Below are 19067 nucleotides of genomic sequence, written 5' to 3'. Positions count from 1 at the left end.
GCAAGCAACAGCTTCCATAAATTATTTCAAAATGCCGTGACTTTTATCCTTAATCATGTGAAAATGAGCATGATTGGCAACTGTTATCTTTGATTATTGAGTCAGTAGCGTTATTTCAAATATTCGCAAAGAAGTCGGAAACGAGAGATTTTCAAATGTATGAACACATTTTTATTCGTTCTGAACACATTTATATCGGACTTGTGTTTGCACAAACAAAAAGACAGACTCCATGGCTTGATGAACTTTATTGATGCTACTCATGAGTCATCCATGCATCAGTTCTACTACAAGGATATATTGAAGCGTAGGGGGACCTTTATCCTATGATGGCCTCCCAACAGAAGCGAAAGAGTGTATTGACATGTTAGCTCACGTACTCAGAGCGGGTTAAATTGAGTGTTTAAAGGCAAAAGTGAGCGTGGAATCGATGAATAGTTGTGCAGCTAGCGTCGGTGTCTCACAGCTGTTCGTGCACAGCGGTCACACAAAGTTCTTGCTACAATTCAGCAGACATGCAGCGAGCGCCAGATGGATCTCCATTCCGTTTCTGACTTCTCAGCTCCTTCCTCGTCATCTCAGTGGCTTTGCTGGCTCGGCCGAGAGCTTCTGGCAAAATCTTTCGAGTGAGATTGGATCTTGACGATGCCTGCGCTTTTATTCACAAGTGACAGTGACTAATTTGAAAACAAGAGGCTACTGTACGTGGGAGGAAATCGCAAATGCGGATTATGGCCTGTGCCGCTTTCCCACTTCGACTTTTGTCTTCGACCAAGTGAGATGTTGAACGTGGATGAGGGCCGGCTGGCCCTGGAGGGAAAACCAAGATGGCTGCCGAAGACCAGCAAGTACGCCAAATCCTGAAAACAAGATTAGACATGGCACTTCAGGATAAAAGACCAAAAAGAGATAATCAAGGTTGGATTAATTGGCAGAAATATTCATAAATGTGTCAGCAAAGTGTAGAGCAAATACACTTTAATTCCAAGCATGAACTTTGATTCATATTGTAATCCAATCCTGTTTGTCAGGAGAAATATCTTAAAATATATACTGTAGTGCTTGGTGATAGGCCGGAGTTGGAATTGCATTGTAAAAAAAGGGACGCTTGACAGGAGGAGGAGAAACTAAAGAGGCTTCTGAAGACGATGGAAGAAGACATGGAGGAGGATCTAGGTGACGAGAATGTACAAGATGGTGAACTAGAATGGTTGTCCATTTTAAGAGCATCATCCGCGTTGAGACGCGAACACATTTTTGGGTGGCATTTAGACTACAATTTTGAAATGGGGTAGAAAAGTGCTGAGTCAGATTCTTTAAGGCATTTTTCAAATTTAGGGTAACCTATCTGACTGCCTGTGAAAGATGGTGGTCATTTCTAAACTTCCCACTTTTCTGGGACTGACAGAAACATATACAAACAAACAAACAGATATATACAGTACAAGTCAAGTCAAGTCATTTTTATTTGTATAGCCCTTAATCACAAATAGTCTCAAAGGGCTATACATACTTATATTCTAAACGAAACATCATCACCACCATCGCTTTGCTCGCAGATGATAAATATAGAATGTACATGTATGCATGTATATTTATTCATAAACGCATACGAGACAAATCACATTATCTATTTCCTCAAGTATCTCGGATTTGTGACTGTATGGGCAGATAAATGAAATCCAGTCATTCAAATCAATCAATTATTTTTTTCTTCCTGCCCCATCCCCCATGCCAATTGTTTGAACCCGGTGCTTAAAATGTTTTTTCGGTGACCATTAACCCAATGCGGCCCACCCTGTCCTCACCTCAGACGTCCACCTGTCCAGGGTCCACACGGCGGACGAGGGGAGAAGACGTGGCGGCGGCGGCGGTGGCGCAAGCCTGGATCAAGAGGTTCTCATTCAGGTCGCCAGCTCGCAGTTCCGTGTATTGGCTACTGGGATCCGGCTCGTCCGTCAGCGGCGAGAATTCTTGAGCGCTCGCCGGCTCGTCCCTGGAAACTGGACTGACGGACGCAGACCGACCAGGAATTTCCATTGAGGACCTATCGGTGACAATTCCAAACATCTAATCTGTGTTTTTATCCTCACCTGACATCCATAGACTGGACCCCATCCGACAACTCGTCCACACAGCTCTTGTCCAGCGAGGCCAACAGGACAGCAGGCGTCTGGATAGGAGTTGGGGCATCCTCCTCCAGGACCAGCGGCGACATCTCTGCCCTCACGTCACATGCTAACAGTAACATGCATGTAAAACGATTACATATAACTTAATCAAGACGGCTGCAGAACGTTTCCTCAACAATTTGGTCGGTCTACGTACGTATTGTGTTCAAATGAAGACTTGTCACTTAACCTTTTTTAGTCTTTAGGTTGCCATTGACTAGTTTGAAGTTTTAAAAGCATTTTAAACATCAGAAAATGTTCATTAAATGCACACTACATTTGACCACCAGATGTCGCAGTATTGTATTGTATTGCATGGAATTGCCCCCTCCTATCTTTCAGATTTAATTTCATCCTATGTTCCTGTTTGGAGCCTTACGCTGGGAAAATGCTGGTCTACCAGTAATCCCAAGAGCCAAGAAGATATTGGCAGGATTAAGAGCGCTCTCCATTCGGACCTTGCTGCTGTGGAATGCTCTTCCCTCTGAGATTTGATCTGCAACCTCAATGGAACTGTTTAAATCTAGGCTTAAACACACTTGTATTCTATAGCTTATAGAAGACCTAGCTTTCATATTGACGATGTCTGCTTATCTTGGAAGGGGGATTACCTCATGTGCGGTCCTTTCTTAAACTTACTTTATTTTCCTCATGCTGAGGTTTTGAGTTTTTCCTTGCCCTTATGTAGGTTTTAGATCAAGGGATGGTGGAATAGTAGTCTGAGGTCTCTAATGGTCAGTGGAGCCCTGTGAGACATCTTGTGATTAAGAGCTATACAAATAAACATGTCTTGACTATTGTGTAGTCCAACCGAAAATAAGGACTAAGCACAAGGAAGAATACGAAGAAATGACCAAAAAGCACAATTTTACTTTTTTACAAAGCTTCTCCTAATGTTTTTTACTTTTGGGGTACCCGTAGCAGCAAGATGGAGGACTATCATGTCAGCTCCCTCTAGTTGACCCTCATGTTATGCAAAATAAATACAAATTTGTCAACCTACAGATGTTTACAAAACAATGCACATTCATATGATGGTTTTACTTTTTATTCAAATGAATGGGTTTTTTTTATGATTGAGGTTGTTTGTTTTACCACTTGTTGTTGGTTGGTTGAATCCCTTAACAACAAGGCCTGAGGAGGGATGGGCACCCCTAGGCTGTACTTTCCCAAGACACACCACGTGAAGCGGTCCCCCTACGAGGTATTAATCAATAAAGATGTCCCTTTAATGATTCAGATTCTGGTAATTATTCAACAGCTTGTGTCACATGACCAACTGTGATTTTGTTTGTCCAATATCTGCACCGTTTATTGGGTGTTGGACCCCATCCTAGTTATCTCCGGGCAGTGGACAGGATAAACCCCCGAACGGAATGCCAGTTTCAGGGCACACAGAAACAGACAGACATTTACACGCTCACTCATACCTATAGATAATTTGGAGTAACTAATTCCTTTGCCATGCATGTTTTTGGAATGTGTGAGGAAATTAGAGTGCGCAGGAGAAATTCACGCAGGTACAGCAAGAACATGGAAACTCTGCACAGGAAGGTAGCTGGATTTGAACCCATGACCTCCGAACTGTGCCAAAAACGCACCAACCATTTAGCAGCTGTGCCGCCCATGACTTTGTTTGTATTTACCATATTTATTTATTGACATATTTCTTTGAGACCAGTAACCTGATTAGGTAGTTGATATAAATTAACTTGACTTACATTAAAATGTATTACAAATGTCGACTTCTATTGGTGTAATCACAATAAAAATTTGGATTAAAAAAACATCACATTTTTGGATCGTTTTCAATGGTGGTGTCTTCCACTAGAGGGCGAAATTTCCTCTCTGACTTGAGCTGCTGAGTCACACTGCAGTGACGTCACAACAACGTAAATAACTCTCAAGTGGATTCCCCAAAATAATCACTTTGGCTTGTCGTTAGAGGGAAACATAACCTAGTCAGAAATGTTTGTTGAACCAAATATGTTCAAGAATTTGTCAGAAAGCAGATCAAGTCGACAAGAGAAAAGGTACCTGCACCATCTACTGGAGCCTCCACCTCACTCTTACGAGTCCTTTTCATGATTTCTTCGATTCTCTACAAAGGAGCAGACAGATGGGAAGGTGAGGTTTGGCCCCTGGGTCAATTACCCTGGGCGGGGTCCTTTGGGGTCATCACCTTCTTCCTCTGCTGCCTCTCGTGTTCCTCCTGTACGTGAATCTGCTCGCGCTCCCTCCTCTTCCTCTCAGCCTCTCGGTGGGCCCTCTGGAAGGCTTCCTCCCTCTAAGGGCCACAAAAAAAGAGAAAGCTGAACCAAAGCCATCTCCTGGAGCCAGAGCCACATCTGAGCGTCCACCCACCTCTTTGTCTAGCTGCTCCTGCATGTCCTTCCAACGTTGCTCCTTCTGCCGGCGTTCTTCATCCTCACGACTTTTCTTCTCCTCCTGGGCCTGCCGTGCCGCTCTCTCCTGCAGGTCCTGAGCCTCCTGCTGCTTTTTGCGTTCTTCCTCAGCTCTGAGCCTACCAAAGCGACGAATGACAAGATTGCAAAAATGGAACCGAGTTCTCATATTATGGTTCATACACCTTTTTCATGGCCAAGTTCAAGCACATTTTAAGGAATTTCAAAGCCAATTTTTCAAATTTCTCTAGTATCATTCAAAGAAGAAATTTGGTGAGAATCACGTTTTTTTTCCAGGTAAACGAATATATCCACGATTTACCTATGTGATTTGTAATCTTGCATGAGTATTTATTTACTAAGACTAAGACAAAACATTTAGAAATTTTGAGTAAATTGCAAATAAGTAGCTTACATTTTCAGTTGCGGGAAATTATTCCCATTACAATTTACCACTGGGAAACGCTAACTTAATGTTTTACATGGCACTTTATAAATGTCCATAATTGAAACGTAATCTTCACACTAATAAACAGTTTATGATTGCATAGTCATTATGTGTAAAATGTAGTGAATGGTTAGCAAAATAAAACATAATTAAACTAATTCTGTAAATAAAATTTCATATGACTGGAGCGAGCTGATGCTTCCATTATGAAGACTGGGATCTCTTTATTACATACTGTGCAGCATTTAGTGAGTAGATTTGTTTCACGTTTTAGACATTGTGTTTTACTGTTTTCAAGCCATTGTTCATCAAACCGGCAGCCTGGCGGAATTTTGGTCTTTTCAACTGTCCTCTTGGGCGCGACACATAGGAGGTATTGACGCTCCATATTATAATACCGTACAAACTAATGCCAGCTGTCGTTAATAAAAAGGAAGAAGAAATGCATTGGCAAAGCCAAGCCACCAGAGCAGGCTTGTGGGCGTCATTTTCAGGCAGAATTGTTTTGTTTTCTTCATTTAATGCCTGGTCTATAGTCTACTGCTGAGAAACATGGCAACAATTTAAAGCATTCTCAAGCACTTCACCCAAAATTCTTGCATTTTTTTAAACCTTGAAAACACATTAGAATTCAAGTATTTACAAGGATTTCAGCACCCGTACAAACCCTGTGAGAAAGAAGCAGACTTACAGTTCTTGCTCCTGGCGCTGAAACTCCTCCTGCTCCTTCTGGATGCGGGCCAGGCGGCGCCGCTCGGCCAGCAACCGCGACGCCTCCTCGGCGTCCATTGTGCCCCCCGGGCTGCGGCCTGTGGGCGTCCCCGGGGATTCTGAGCGCGTCAGGGGACACGTTAACAACTTAAGCCGCTTCTTTCCGGAAATGGGACCGTTGGAGCTGACCTGCGCAGAGTTCCCTGCTGGCGGATTTGGGCATCTTCTTGTTGGCGACATTGGTGCCAGGGGTGGTGGCCCTTGGCCGGAGGGGGGAGGACGGATGCTGGCCTGGTGAGCAGGGCGACTGCGCCCGGCTTCTGCTGGCTCGCATCCTGCAGACAAAGCAGCATGGATCTATTTAGGCTAGTTTGGAGGAAGTGCTTTGGTACCAGGAGCATTTCCTCGGAGGTGGACACCATTAAAGGGACATTGTGTATTATTTGGCACCTCCTAGTCTCTATAGCAGGTGTCACCAACACGGTGCCCGCGGGCACCCGGTCGCCCGCAAGGACCACATGAGTCGCCCGCGGGCCTGTTCCAAAAATAGCACATCTCATAGAGAGCTGCGTCTAAAAATTAATTTTGTTCTGTTGCTATTATTTTTTTAATCACACTTGTATGTATATAGATTTAAAAAATACTATCTTAAAAATACTTTAAGGTTAACGCGCACAATATTTACCTATGGGCAGTAAAGTAGAGCTTGTGGGATGTGGAGAGTAAGCTAGCGGGCGCTGTATGCACTTTCGTACCCCAAAAACATGGCAGAAAAAAGAAAGAAAACGTATCTCTTTCACAGTGAATGGGAAGAGGAGTTCTTTTTTACGACTGTAAAAGAAACCTGCGTGTGTCTGATTTGCGGGACGACCGTGGCGACAGCAAAACGGCACAATGTGGAGAGATATTTCAATACGTGTCACAAAAGCTACCATGATAAATATCCACCTGCAAGCGCCCTACGGGCAGAAAAAGCCCGTGAGCTAAAGACCGCTCTGGGTAAGCAACAGTCTTTTTTTACGAGGCCGGCCAAAAACTCACAAAAAGCAACCGAAGCCTCGTTTAGAGCTACACATTTTCTGATCAAGAAAAAAAAGGCATTTACAGATGGAGAAGTTGTCAAAGAAGCGATGTTATTAATTGCTAACACTGTATTTAAAGACGAGAAAAATGGAAGCGACCTAATCTCCACTCTTTCCGACGTCCAACTGGGGGCATCTACGATGGCAAGACGAGTATCAGCTATGTCCAGTAACTTGGTCGATCAGTTGGAGCAGGATCTGGCGAAGTGCAAGTGGTTTAGCCTCCAGTGCGATGAGTCCGTGGACAGCAGCAGCACAGCGCAGTTATTGGTTTTTATCCGGATGGTGTTTAATGATTTCTCCACAAAAGAAGAACTCCTGACACTACTGCCCTTAAAGACAACTACGAGAGGAGTTGACATTTATAACACGGTGAAGGAGTTTTTCGTGCAGAAAAAGGTGCCATTGGAAAAGCTGGTAGCGGTGACAACAGACGGGGCTCCTGCTATGGTCGGCCGACAGACAGGTTTCATCGCTCACTGTAAACGTGACCCAGACTTCCCCAAATTTCTGCATTACCATTGCATCATTCACCAGCAGGCGTTGTGTGCGAAAGTGATCGGCTTTGGGCACGTGATGACTCCCGTTGTGAAAATCATAAACAACATCCGCTCCAAAGCAAAGCAGCACAGGATTTTCAAGGTACTATTAGAGGAGATGTCAGCAGAATATGGGGACCTACTGCTACACACAGAAATCAGATGGCTCAGCAGAGGACGAGTTTTGCATCGTTTTTTGTCTCTTTTGCGTGAAATCAAAGAGTTCATGCAGTCCAAAGGCGAAGATGTCTCACTGCTAGAGGACACAGAGTGGACACTTGACCTTGCATTTTTGGTGGACATTACTGGGAAATTAAACCTCCTGAACTGCCAGCTGCAAGGCAAAGGTAAGACTGTTGTCGATATGATAAGTGCTTTAAATGCATTTAAAGCCAAAATGAATGCATTCTCTGCAGATTTACAGAGAAAAAAAGTTCTGCACTTTCCCTCTGTGCAGTCAGTGCTGAAAGACAATGCTTCTGCATCTGAGACATTTGAAAAAGTGGCAGAAAAGTACATTGAAGTAATAAACAGACTTGGGCAAGAGTTTGAGAATAGGTTTTGTGACCTTCATCAGCTTGAACCATGTGTGTTCTTCATTTCCAACCCTTTCATGAATGGGGACACAACATGCTTTGCTGAGCAGTTAAGTGCAACGTTCAACTTGGATGCTGGACAGGTGGAGATTGAAATTATAACATTGCAAAATGATCTCCATCTCAAAGCCTACCAGGCTGCACCAAACTTTTGGCGCCTTGTTGACACAGAGAAGTACAGTGGAGTATGCACAGCAGCCATGAAGGTTGCCAGCCTGTTTGGCTCAACCTATCTCTGTGAATCAGCATTTTCTGACATGAACTTCATCAAAAACAAACACAGAACACGCCTCACTGATGCACATCTGAGAGACTCACTCACAGTTGCAGTGTCAAGTTACACACCAGATTACAACACACTGGTGAACAGCATGCAATGCCAGTCTTCCCACTAACCAAGGACGGATACCAGATGTAGTCAGTGACAACATGGTAGTGCCATGGCAAAGTTGAATTAAAATATTGAAGAATTGTGTTCAATTTAAAAGTGTGTTCATGACATTTAAAAGTTATAATTTTGTTAAACATAACACAGACTTGGCCATTAGTTCAAAATGTGAAATAAAAAATGTATTACATATTTAAAAATATGTAAGTTGATTTTGTTTAACATTACATAATTGTTAACTTTTTGAAACATGTTGCAACATAGTTCATGATTTGTTAACAGGGCATGTCAGTGGCTTGTGCAAATGGGATATTTTTTGCTAAAATGTAGTGATGTAAGTGATCATCTGAAAATGTAACAAATACTGTGATTAATAGAGATAAAGTGTTGAATATTGATATCTGTTTCCCACCTTGTTGTCATTTTTGATAATCATTGTTAGAAATCATTAACATGATCAGTGTCTTTACATAGGTGAGTATTACTAATCATTATAAATAATGTATAACTAAAGGCAAACTGAGCAAATTTGTTATTTCAGAAGAGCGTATCAAACTGGTAGCCCTTCGTATGATTCAGTAACCGTGAAGTAGCTCTCAGTTTCAAAAAGGTTGGTGACCCCTGCTCTATAGTATGTAATCTTATTTGTAGCACTCGTTTTCAGTGTCACAACACATATACAACACAGCTAGGGGTAAAATATAACAAACTGTCCCTTTAAGACTTTCAAATGCAACAACATCATGCAGGCTCCCCCGATTCAGGTTCTGGATCCAAATAGGTCTCCGAGGTTTATGATCTCAAAATCACAAGGCTTCCGCAGTGTTCTCGTTTGCCCGCGTCCCTGCGTCCTAGACGCATCATTTTTGCTGGGGACGCATTGTGTCAAACTTTTTTGACACAAAATTGTCATTATTACCCGATACTTTTTTTTAACAAAGATTTACCGCACTCGGGCAGCACGGCGGCAGAGTGGTTAGCGCGTGTGCGGCACAGTTCTAAGGTCTTGGGAACCTCCTGTGTGGGTTCAAATCCAGCTACCAGACTTCCTGTGCAGAGTTTGTACGTTCTCCCCGTGCTTGCGTGGGTTTCCTCCGGGCACTCCGGTTTCCTCCCGCATTCCAAAGACATGCATTTCAGGTGGATTGGCCGGTCCAAATTGTCCCTAGGTGTGAATGAGCGAGCGAGTTGTCTGTCCCTGTGTGCCCTGCAACCAGTTCAGGGTGTCCCCTGCCCACTGCCCGATGATCTCTGGGATGGGCTCCAGCACCCCTGCGAACCTACTGAGGATAAGCGGTGCAGCTAATGAGATGAGATGAGATGAGTTGAGATTTACCGCTCTCAACTTTTCGTCAGGCAGATACGCCATTATTGTTTTGGTCTCGCGGTTCGAATTTTCGTCTGCACGCCGATCTCGGAAAACAAGATTGTTGTGGAGGAAGTCCGTCTCTTTTTAGAGAACTGGCTTTTTCGGCTCAACTCATCAAAGAGAGCCGGCTCTCAAACGGCTCACTTGCTTTGATGCATTATATTACGAATCATTATTGTTGTATAAAGAAGTTAAGAAAAAAAGGAAGTATAAAAGGAGAAAATGAAAAAGACAGGTTTGTGGTTATCCCTTTAATCAGTATATTACCAACAATAATTTAATTAATTAATAATTTGAATAAGAAAATGTATTATTCTACTTAATTATAATTGCATGTATTTTTTCCTTCTACAGTGAACGTCCAAGCTACTTCATTTTGAACTTTTTTAAATAATAAACCTCATTCATGTCAAGCAACTGAGTGTCTCACAACAAAATGTTCATTAACAATATATGATATAAGGAAACACATGTACAATATAACATGTTAAACTACATAAACACGTTTGAAAAAAAAATATGGTGTAAGATTTTTTTTGTATTTTGTAAGGGAAAATATGTCGGTTTGTAAGTGCATGGAGCCGTGGCGGTTGACAGGTATGAGTATGCCTCCGAAAAAACAGTTAGTATTAGGTGAAAATCAACACAAAATTGTTAATTTCTTCAGTGTCAGTAATAAGTCGAAACATAATGCAGAAAGTGATAACAACGGCAATAATTCCGGCAGGAAAAAACAGCAGATAAATTCTTCGGAAGATCGCGGAGGCAAGGAAAACTAGTGTGTTGAAGCCAACGATTTGATGAAAGAAAATAAACTAAAGAATATAGATTAATATAATTATTTCAGTAATATTATTTTGTATAATGTAAAATATTGTTGTGAACTGAAAAATCTTGAAGTGATAACTGATTTGCATTACCAAACTGTGATGATCAAAACTGAATGAATATATAGATTTCTATTATATATTTGTCGCCGATTCACAATTTCAACCTCGATAACACTAAATTTTGGGGATCCATAGATCTCAGTTGGGACCCATAGATTTTTGAGCATGCGAGTCCCCGAGACCCATCACTTTTCAGGGGTAAAATGAACACTGCTCCTGAAAAAATAGCAGAGGAGCTGGGGACAACCTTCAGAAAATACGTGTGTTCACCTTTTTGGTGTAGCAGGTCCTTTCCTGTTGGCCCGAAAGGACGAACTCCGAACAGGTGCAGTTGGAGCTTCTCCCTGCTGAAATTACGTTAAGATGAATTTACGTTTTGCTTGTTTCGACATTTGTGTGCAAACTGACAGTGGGCGTTTTGGCTTGTGTAGTCTCCTCGGGAAAGGCTGCGACGCTTCTGCGGTTGGACAAACTGTGTTGAGGTCGCTGCTTGTTGGAAAAGGCTACACAAACAAACAAAAAAAGTTGTTCCAGATCTTGGACAAATGTTTGACGGGCTGCACGATTGCACCTCACCTGATTGCGTGTCGTTGAGGGCGGCAGCCGAGTTGGACAGCTGCTTGATCATTGCTTGATCCCAAGGAGTGGGGGGAGTCAAGAATTCACAAGCTGACGGACAAAACAATGGAGTCGGTCAAAATGGGAACTCGGAAAAAGCTCAAATGAGGTCACCACGCCAGGTTACCACAGTGATGAAAAATGACCAGGGATGCATCATCGGAAATCAGACGTTTTCCGATTGTGTCAACCACTTGATAATTGCACAAATAGGAAACAGAGGGCTTCCTCTAGTGGTTAGCAAATGTATCTCCCAATTACATATGTAGGTGGCGTCATTTTGAGCTGCCGTGATAACAAAAGGGATGGACAATATTTACACAACATATTTTGCTTTTGATGTGTTTTGCACATTAAATATAACACCTGCACACAAATGACAAAAAAGCACAAAAACACACACGGAGCGAAAAAACTAGCATGACATGCAAAGCGTGCGATTGGTCAGCGAAGAGGGCGGGGTAAAATTAAGTGAGCGATCGCTACCGTGACGGGTTTGGTGGAGCGGACCGGGCTGGACGGAGCCAAAGGCGTGGCAGGGCGGGGTCTGAGTGTTACCTGGTCGGCAGGTCAGCATTGCAAGAAATAAATGTCAAAAGATGATGCGTTCAAGAAAACAGGGAAGAAGGATGAGGCCAAGCAGGTGCCACAAAGGAAGCATGTTAGATTTGTGTCGTGGGAAAAAAATCTTGACAGAAACAATTACATTTGGAAGCATTGTAGAAAGGTTTATTTGACTACAGAAGTCAAGTAATGTATAAGAAAGCTGACGGAATTGTGCATCACGCTGAATACAAAGAACATAGTTTTACAATTTAAACATGATAAACTTGAATATATAGTTTAACTTAAATGTGATTAGTGTGTAAAGCAAGTAAGCAACCAATACTCAACAGTTGTTTTTCTACAACGCAGACACTCATTTAAAAGCCATAGTGCCACGCAAGAAGCTATTCATTCAGGGAACAATTGACATGATGACGTTAAACATGTTTCTAATATATATATCCATGTCATAAATAAATACTATGTGCCATTTCTATAAAATTGCCCAAGGGGATTAATATATCAAAAGTTTTTGGGTTACAAACGAAAATTATTTCCCCTTGGGGACAATAAAGATATATTTATCTAGAGTCGCAGCTGAACCATTTTAGGCTTGAAATGTGATTTTTTTTCTCATGTCTTTTATAAGTAATTGGAATCTGTCTATCCTGTAACAAAGAAGTGGAATAGACACAAGCTTCAGCCTAAAGCCTTTTGGCACATGTTTATGTATTATATCAATGTATTGGACTGCTGTTTTTGTGCAGCTTTTTTTGTGATTTAATTTTGTTAATTTGTGGTCGATGTTGTTTTTGTGCAGTGCCCAAATGAAAATCCACAAAATGCCCCCAAAAAAGGTTTGTTGTGGGGGCTCTTGAACGCGACACACCAAAGAGCTAGGAAGCCCTGGAGGGCGTCGACATTCTGTCCTGTAATGGCGGCCGAGTTGGGGCGGGATCAATTCTTACCGGCCTGCGTCATTTCTTGTTTGTTAAAAAACAGCGCTCAAGGTCATGTTGCATCCTCGCACAAATGCGACCTGTGGAAAGTCCCCAAGGCTCCTGGACCAAGCGGCCCCTGGGCAAAGCGGCCCCTGGGCCCCCAAATCCCACTCACCGTGATCTGCATCCGGTGGGCCCCCCCACGTCCAGCGCTTGGGCCTGTCCTCAGTGTGTTGTCGTCTGGCTTCCCCTCCGCCTCCTCTCCGGCGAACCTCCATCCTCTCAGTCCTCTCCAGCCTCTCCTGCTCGTTGCGTTCCAAAACAGGGAAAAAGAGACATTCTCTGACCGAGCCATCACTACGGCGACGCGGCCCCGGCGATGCGCAGGGTGACGCCATGGCAACCGCATCCGCACATCCGCCTCGCCCCTTCGCTACCTCAGTGCAAAAGCTCGCCGCTTTGACGCCAAAGAGCGAGTGGGCGAGAAAGAGAGAGAGCGCCGAGGCACACCTCACTCCTTTCCGCTTTGTCTTTCCCCTCCCCCCTCCCTTCCTTGCTCTCCCCATCCCATCTTGTAGAGCAGGGGTTGGGTACCATGAAAGAGCCGTATGGTAATGGATTTTTTTCAGTAGAGCCAAACCATATATTTAAAGACAAAAGTAATAAAAGATGCTAAACCTTATCTCCCGACAAAAGATCATTTTATACGGAGATTATAATTCATTCGTATATTACCTTCCGTCTCGATTACTGTAATGCACCACTCTCCGGTCTCCCGAAGTCCAAAATCAAGAGCCTTGAGCTGGTACAAAATGCTGCAGCGAGCCTTTTAACTAATACAAGAAAGTTTGATCACATTACCCCGATTTTAGCTAACCTGCATTGGCTACCTGTTAGCTTAAGATGTGATTTTAAGGTTCTGTTGGTAATATACACAGGGATGTGATTTTTCCGCTAATTCGCGGAATTCCGCTTTTTTTATCTCCAAAAATAAAATTTTAAAATTTCCGGTGTTTTAATTGGTAAAAAAAAACGATTTCGTCTCGACAGCATGCCATTTGAGTGTTTCCGTAACTGAAATGAAACGTACTTGCGATTGGTTGAAGTCTCGTGTTGACCAATAAACGCGCTTGTTATAGGAGTGTGCCATTGTTCATTTCTCACACGTTTTTGCCGGGTGTTTAAAGAAAGATGTCCGTGATCGAACGCAAAGATGCTCCGCGAGCTAAAGAAATTGATAAGATTGTAAAAAACAAGTTTCAATGGGACTGGTTGGAGAAGGAATTATCTACGAATGTTGGAAAGAAGACTGTGACGAATTTGTTCAATGACTTTATTCGGAAGATCGATCGTGCCGGGAAAGCACTTTGCATTTGGTGTCATGATACCATCGACTATGGTGGGAGAGGTTTCAAAGCTCTTGAAAGTCACGCAAAGAGCAAAAAACACGTGAAAGAACTCCAGTCAAGAACGACAAATTATTCCATCGCTGGAAGTTTCGGTGCCCAAACGAAAACTCCAAAACTTTACGGCCTCCATCCCTTATTGACATCACAATCGGAAGCGGTAATAAAGAGACGTGATCCACCCCAACAACCTGTACCAGTTGCTGATAGAGTCGTGAATTTTGAGGTAGGTGGTAAACTTTTCAAATTTATTTGACAGTTTTCCCATTTTTTTCGAAAATATTATAACGTAATAAAAATGGCCATAAATATTTAACAATTACAATAATAGATTTTCATGTGTACATTACACCAACACTTTACTGTAGGGCCTATACTTATTGTACTTTTTACTGCCCTGGTCCTACCTGGTCCCCCCCCCCCCCCCCCCCCCCCAGCTAGCAATCACCCCCCCCCCCCCCCCCCCCCGCTAATTTTCAGATAATTTCACTTTGGTCAAATCACATCCCTGTATACAAAATCATGCATGGACTTGCTCCCTCCTATCTTTCAGATTTAATTTTCCCCTTTGTTCCGGTCCGGAGCCTTCGCTCTGAAAATGCTGGTGTACTAGTGATCCCAAGAGCCAAGAAGAAATCCGCAGGTTCGAGAGCGTTCTCCATTCGGGCCCTGGTGCTGTGGAATGCTCTTCCCCCTGAGATTCGATCTACAACCTCAGTGGAAATGTTTAAATCTAAGCTTAAAACACACTTCTATTCTATAGCATATGAATAACCTATATTTTATGTTGACAATATCTGTGTATTATTTGCCCTCATGTAGGTTTTAGATGAGGGGATGGTGTCATAATAGACTGTGGTTTGCAATAATCTGTGGTCTGTTGCAGCCTTTAAGACTCTTTGTGATTAAGGGCTATACAAATAAACATGACTTGACTTGACTCTACGCGCATTTCATTTCATTGTGTGACGTTGAAGATTTCATAAAACATTTGAAGTAATAATAACAGCTTGTGTCACATGTCAACAAATATCATACTCCCTCGCGGAGTTACTTATGATCATTGAAGCTCATTTTGACTGTTATTTTTGACCGGAATAATAGTTTCATTACAAGGTGGGAGCGGAGTTCTTTTGTAAGAATGTCACAAAATACTGCATATGAGAAGGATACAGGATGTATTTACTTTGAACTATGCAACATGGTCACAGTTCTCACCTTGGGAATCGAGTGTTCATTATTTGTCTTACATTCCATTCTGATGAATCATTCCACAAATACGATAGAATACTAAAACATTGTGTAAAAATGCACACCCAAACTTTGAGTTCTTTTGTAGGTGAAATAAATGTGTGTTATACACGGATACTATGGAATTTCTTACTACTGTCCGTATGAAATAATGGCTATTTAGATGTGATGCCGTCATTTATTTTTTCGTTTTTTTGATGCCTTTATTTGTCACAAGTGAACAATGAGCATCTCGCAGCCTAGAAGATGCTGTTCACGTTCCTGTAAACTGATGATGTCATCTCTTGCCACGGCCGCCAATACTCATTTTCCAGCTCACCGCTTATTCAATGCTCACTGAGGGCCAACAGCCTTTTTCATTGAGAGGCCTCCTCCCCCATTTCCCCCTCCACATTTTCCACATCAGGCCCACTCACGCCAATCCTTAAAAATGCAATTGAGGGATCATTGATAAACCACACGCCGTCATACTCCGATTTGGCCGTTATCAATTTGTCCGAGTGAGGCCTCGTCAAGTGACAGCCCATTGCCAAATTTTAATCCAAGCTAGCTTCAAAATGGCCGAACTCTGACCTTGTGGGCCTCCCTTTGCCGCTGTGTGGTCATCTTGCGCTCTGACGGAATCCGAGTGCCGCTCCCTTTGGCCTCTGACCGTTCTGCACACATGAGCAGCATCTTATTTCATTTTGGGAAACAAGCAAAGTCAAGCCATGTTTATTTGTATGGCATTTAATCACAAAAAGCCTGAAAGGGCTGCAGAGACCACTATTACACCATCCCCGGATCTGAGACCTACATGAGGGTAAGAAAAAACGCAAAAAGCTCAGCATAAAGAAAATGAAACCGTGAGAAGGGGCCACACATGAGGCAATCCCTTTTCCACGATGACCAGGTTGCAATAAATGTTGCAAGGGCATCAACAGACAATACCCAGATATCATCAACATTAAATATATGTAATAACAGAATATCCAGGTCACAGCTTTCTGCCCTAAAACTTTACTGATGCAGCATGTTTAAGTCATCATGTCTGTTTTGTTTTGCTCACTCATCAATTAGACCAGGGGTTTAGTTTTGGAGCCACATGCTTGAAAAAACATTGTCACAGGGCCCCGAATAGTAAATAAATGGCATAAAAAGTGTGCCTTAGCTGGGGGTCTTTTTGGAGGCTCACAGTTAAACTAACTCAGCGATTTAAGATTTGATTAAAAACAGTTATCAATAATTTTTCCTTTCACTAAGATTTAATATCTCTGGTAGTGTTTATCGACTGTGCATTTAAAATAAAAAAACAACGATCAAATTAAATTTAACGACAGTATACTGTTTTAACTCTAGTAAAATCATACAGACTGCAAAGTGATAAAAAATAGCATACAAACACTAAACTAACTAACTTTATTGAATGATTTAAGTCTTTCTGTTTTTAGTTTTTTTTTTATGAAAATGTCTACCTGAATATGGGAACTTTGATGTTGGATTTAATATCTTTCATAGAAAAGATCTAAAGTTCCTTTAAAATCCTGCAGACAACCAGGGGCGATTTTTTTTCTCATTTCATTTTTTCGGAATGCCTTAAACAGTGCCTCCATGACTTTCTTAAGCAAAAGAAAAAAAATAGGTTGGGTTTCCTTAATGTTCTCTGGTTGATTAATGATAGTCAGCAAATACAGCTGTAGTGGGTGCTTTTTCTCAGTAGCGCCTGGCTTTGGCGGCATCCAGTGGACCAATTTAAAACTGCAGGTCACTGTAGCTCGTTTTTCTCTTGTGCTCCTCCCAGCATTGTCTTGCGGGTTACATAGAATGATGTAGCGGGCCACATTTGGTCCGCAGGCCATGAGTTGTCTCCACTGACCTGTGGGGCTCCTGCCACGGGATGCTGAGCAACAAGCCTTCCTATTGGTCGAAAAGGTCGTGGGTGGTGGGGCCAGAGCTGCAAGATGTTTCTTTTTTTAAACATGATTCATTTTGCCAAAAGGCAGGACAAGCATGCAAATATACAGCAACGAGTGAGAGGAAAACGTGACTGAGCTACAAGGACACAGTTCACATATTTGACATGCAAGCTATCAATCAAAATATTGTAAAATAAAATGATATGAAATATGAACCAGAACGTCATCCGGGAGCAGCTGAATCATTGTTTGCACTCAGGTGCCCTCATCAACAATGGGAGATTGATAACGTTCAAAAAGGTAAAATGTGACAAAGATGCTTTAGCTAATTGTGTCAGAAAAGTTGCACATTTAATAGCAACAAAACCTTCTTAAATCAAGACAACTTTTCACGCTAAATCAATTTAAGCTCCTTATCACAATTTCAAAATAAAAGCATTCTCTTTCTGACCAATTTTCACATTGTTATCCTCATCCCATTTTGAACTATAGGACATGTTCCGAAAATGAGAATGTAATGCTCAAGTTCTTTCTTTTCTGTAATGTAATTTAAAAAAAATGTTTCATATTCTGGATTATTCACAAATCAAGGGAAATATTTCAAGTTTTGCCATGGCTGATGAAGGCATAAATTAAAAAAAAAAATCTGAGAATATGTCCTTCAGGAACTCCACTGGCTCCCGATTAACCAAGGAATCGCCTACAAAATCCTTTTGTACACCCACAAGGCCATAACTTAACACTGGGACCTCCTTCACATTGCAATGTTATCTCGCATCCTCAGATCTTCCTCCTCCCTCAATCTCACTGTACCGCTGCCTGTCTCAGCTTAATAGGGAGCAGAGCTTTCAGCCAGTCTGCCCCCCCCCAGCTCTGGAACTCAATACCACCCTACCTCCAGAATTACACCACCATCAAATCCAGACTCAAAAGCCGCGTTTTCAGACTTTCCTGTTCATAATAATAAATAATAATTATCCGCCTCACATACCACCTCACTTTTTTAACTCTGTATTTATTTACTTGCTTGTTTTATTGTTGTTTGATAATCTATGGACCGCAACCTTGGGTGTCCTAAAAGGCGCTTTGAAGACAGATGTATTATTATTCATGTGTAAAAACATGTATTACCATTTTAGTAATATAGAGAATATACATTTATTCTCTCTATGCTTATTATTCCATTTAGTGTTTCTTTTCTACCACTAAGAGGTGCTAAATAATACACACTGACCATTTAAGCCTAGTTATGGAAATAAATGCCTCACCCAAAGTAGCAGTACTCATGCACAAATAAATGAAAACAGAAAATAAAACACGACTTGTCATTCTACAGCAGTTTTTGTACTGGTTATTTTATAGCATATAAAATGTAAAGAAAAAGAAAATGAAGTGACCTGTGAAAGCAGCCGGACGGTTCATGGCGTGGGTCAGTCTGGTCCGCCCCCCCAAATAAAAATAAATAGAATATACAATGAGACAATAAGACTTTGCAAACACTCGGATGAAAAGAGGATGGAGGACTGAGGAGGAGAGGGATGAAGAAAGAGTAGAGAGGGAGGGGGAGCACATCCGCTCCGTTTCCCTCCATCACTCATTAGCTCGCTAATAGCCTAGCATTCATAATTTATACTCAAATAAAAAAATTGCTCCTGGCCGTTTGACGCCACATCCACGGAGTGGTTTTCATTTTTTATTTATATTATTACCTTGTGTTTGTTGGAGCAGCCTCATTTGAATATTCCTCCCCTTCTTTACTCATTCAAGAGGAGACTTCAAAATTTGCTCACATGAGTGCTATGAAAAAAGAT

General features: G+C 42.0%; 2 protein-coding genes across 10 annotated transcripts; one reads left to right on the top strand and one right to left on the bottom strand.

Annotated features, from left to right (window-relative positions):
* Window positions 1-229: 229 nt before the first annotated feature.
* On the bottom strand, window positions 230-19067 carry map7d2b (MAP7 domain containing 2b). Of its 9 annotated transcripts, none has more exons than XM_088322052.1 (16): window positions 18966-19034; window positions 17217-17294; window positions 15935-16017; window positions 12880-13006; window positions 11704-11775; window positions 11176-11268; window positions 11008-11102; window positions 10870-10946; window positions 5925-6070; window positions 5716-5854; window positions 4536-4695; window positions 4354-4458; window positions 4209-4272; window positions 2094-2238; window positions 1809-2008; window positions 230-860 (listed from the first exon to the last, which is right to left on the bottom strand). In XM_088322052.1, the coding sequence occupies exons 1-15, from the start codon at window positions 18988-18990 to the stop codon at window positions 1810-1812; spliced, it is 1608 nt and encodes a 535-aa protein (XP_088178178.1). In that variant the 5' UTR covers window positions 18991-19034; the 3' UTR covers window positions 230-860; window position 1809. The 9 variants fall into 9 exon arrangements, with proteins under 9 accessions (XP_088178178.1, XP_088178174.1, XP_088178175.1 ...); XM_088322048.1 differs by lacking the exon at window positions 18966-19034 and adding an exon at window positions 18654-18813; XM_088322049.1 differs by lacking the exon at window positions 18966-19034 and adding an exon at window positions 18654-18813 and having other exon boundaries at window positions 10870-10943.
* LOC148348302 (general transcription factor II-I repeat domain-containing protein 2A-like) lies at window positions 7082-8957 on the top strand. Its single transcript, XM_088322057.1, has 2 exons — window positions 7082-7703; window positions 7773-8957. The coding sequence occupies exons 1-2, from the start codon at window positions 7100-7102 to the stop codon at window positions 8345-8347; spliced, it is 1179 nt and encodes a 392-aa protein (XP_088178183.1). The 5' UTR covers window positions 7082-7099; the 3' UTR covers window positions 8348-8957.

This window comes from Urocampus carinirostris, chromosome 18, assembly GCF_059441175.1.
Source record: "Urocampus carinirostris isolate Australia breed hairy pipefish chromosome 18, RoL_Ucar_1.0, whole genome shotgun sequence".
In the NCBI taxonomy this organism is placed as follows: domain Eukaryota; kingdom Metazoa; phylum Chordata; class Actinopteri; order Syngnathiformes; family Syngnathidae; genus Urocampus; species Urocampus carinirostris.
Note: the sequence above shows the minus strand (reverse complement) of the source record. Positions and strands in the feature narration are given on the sequence as shown.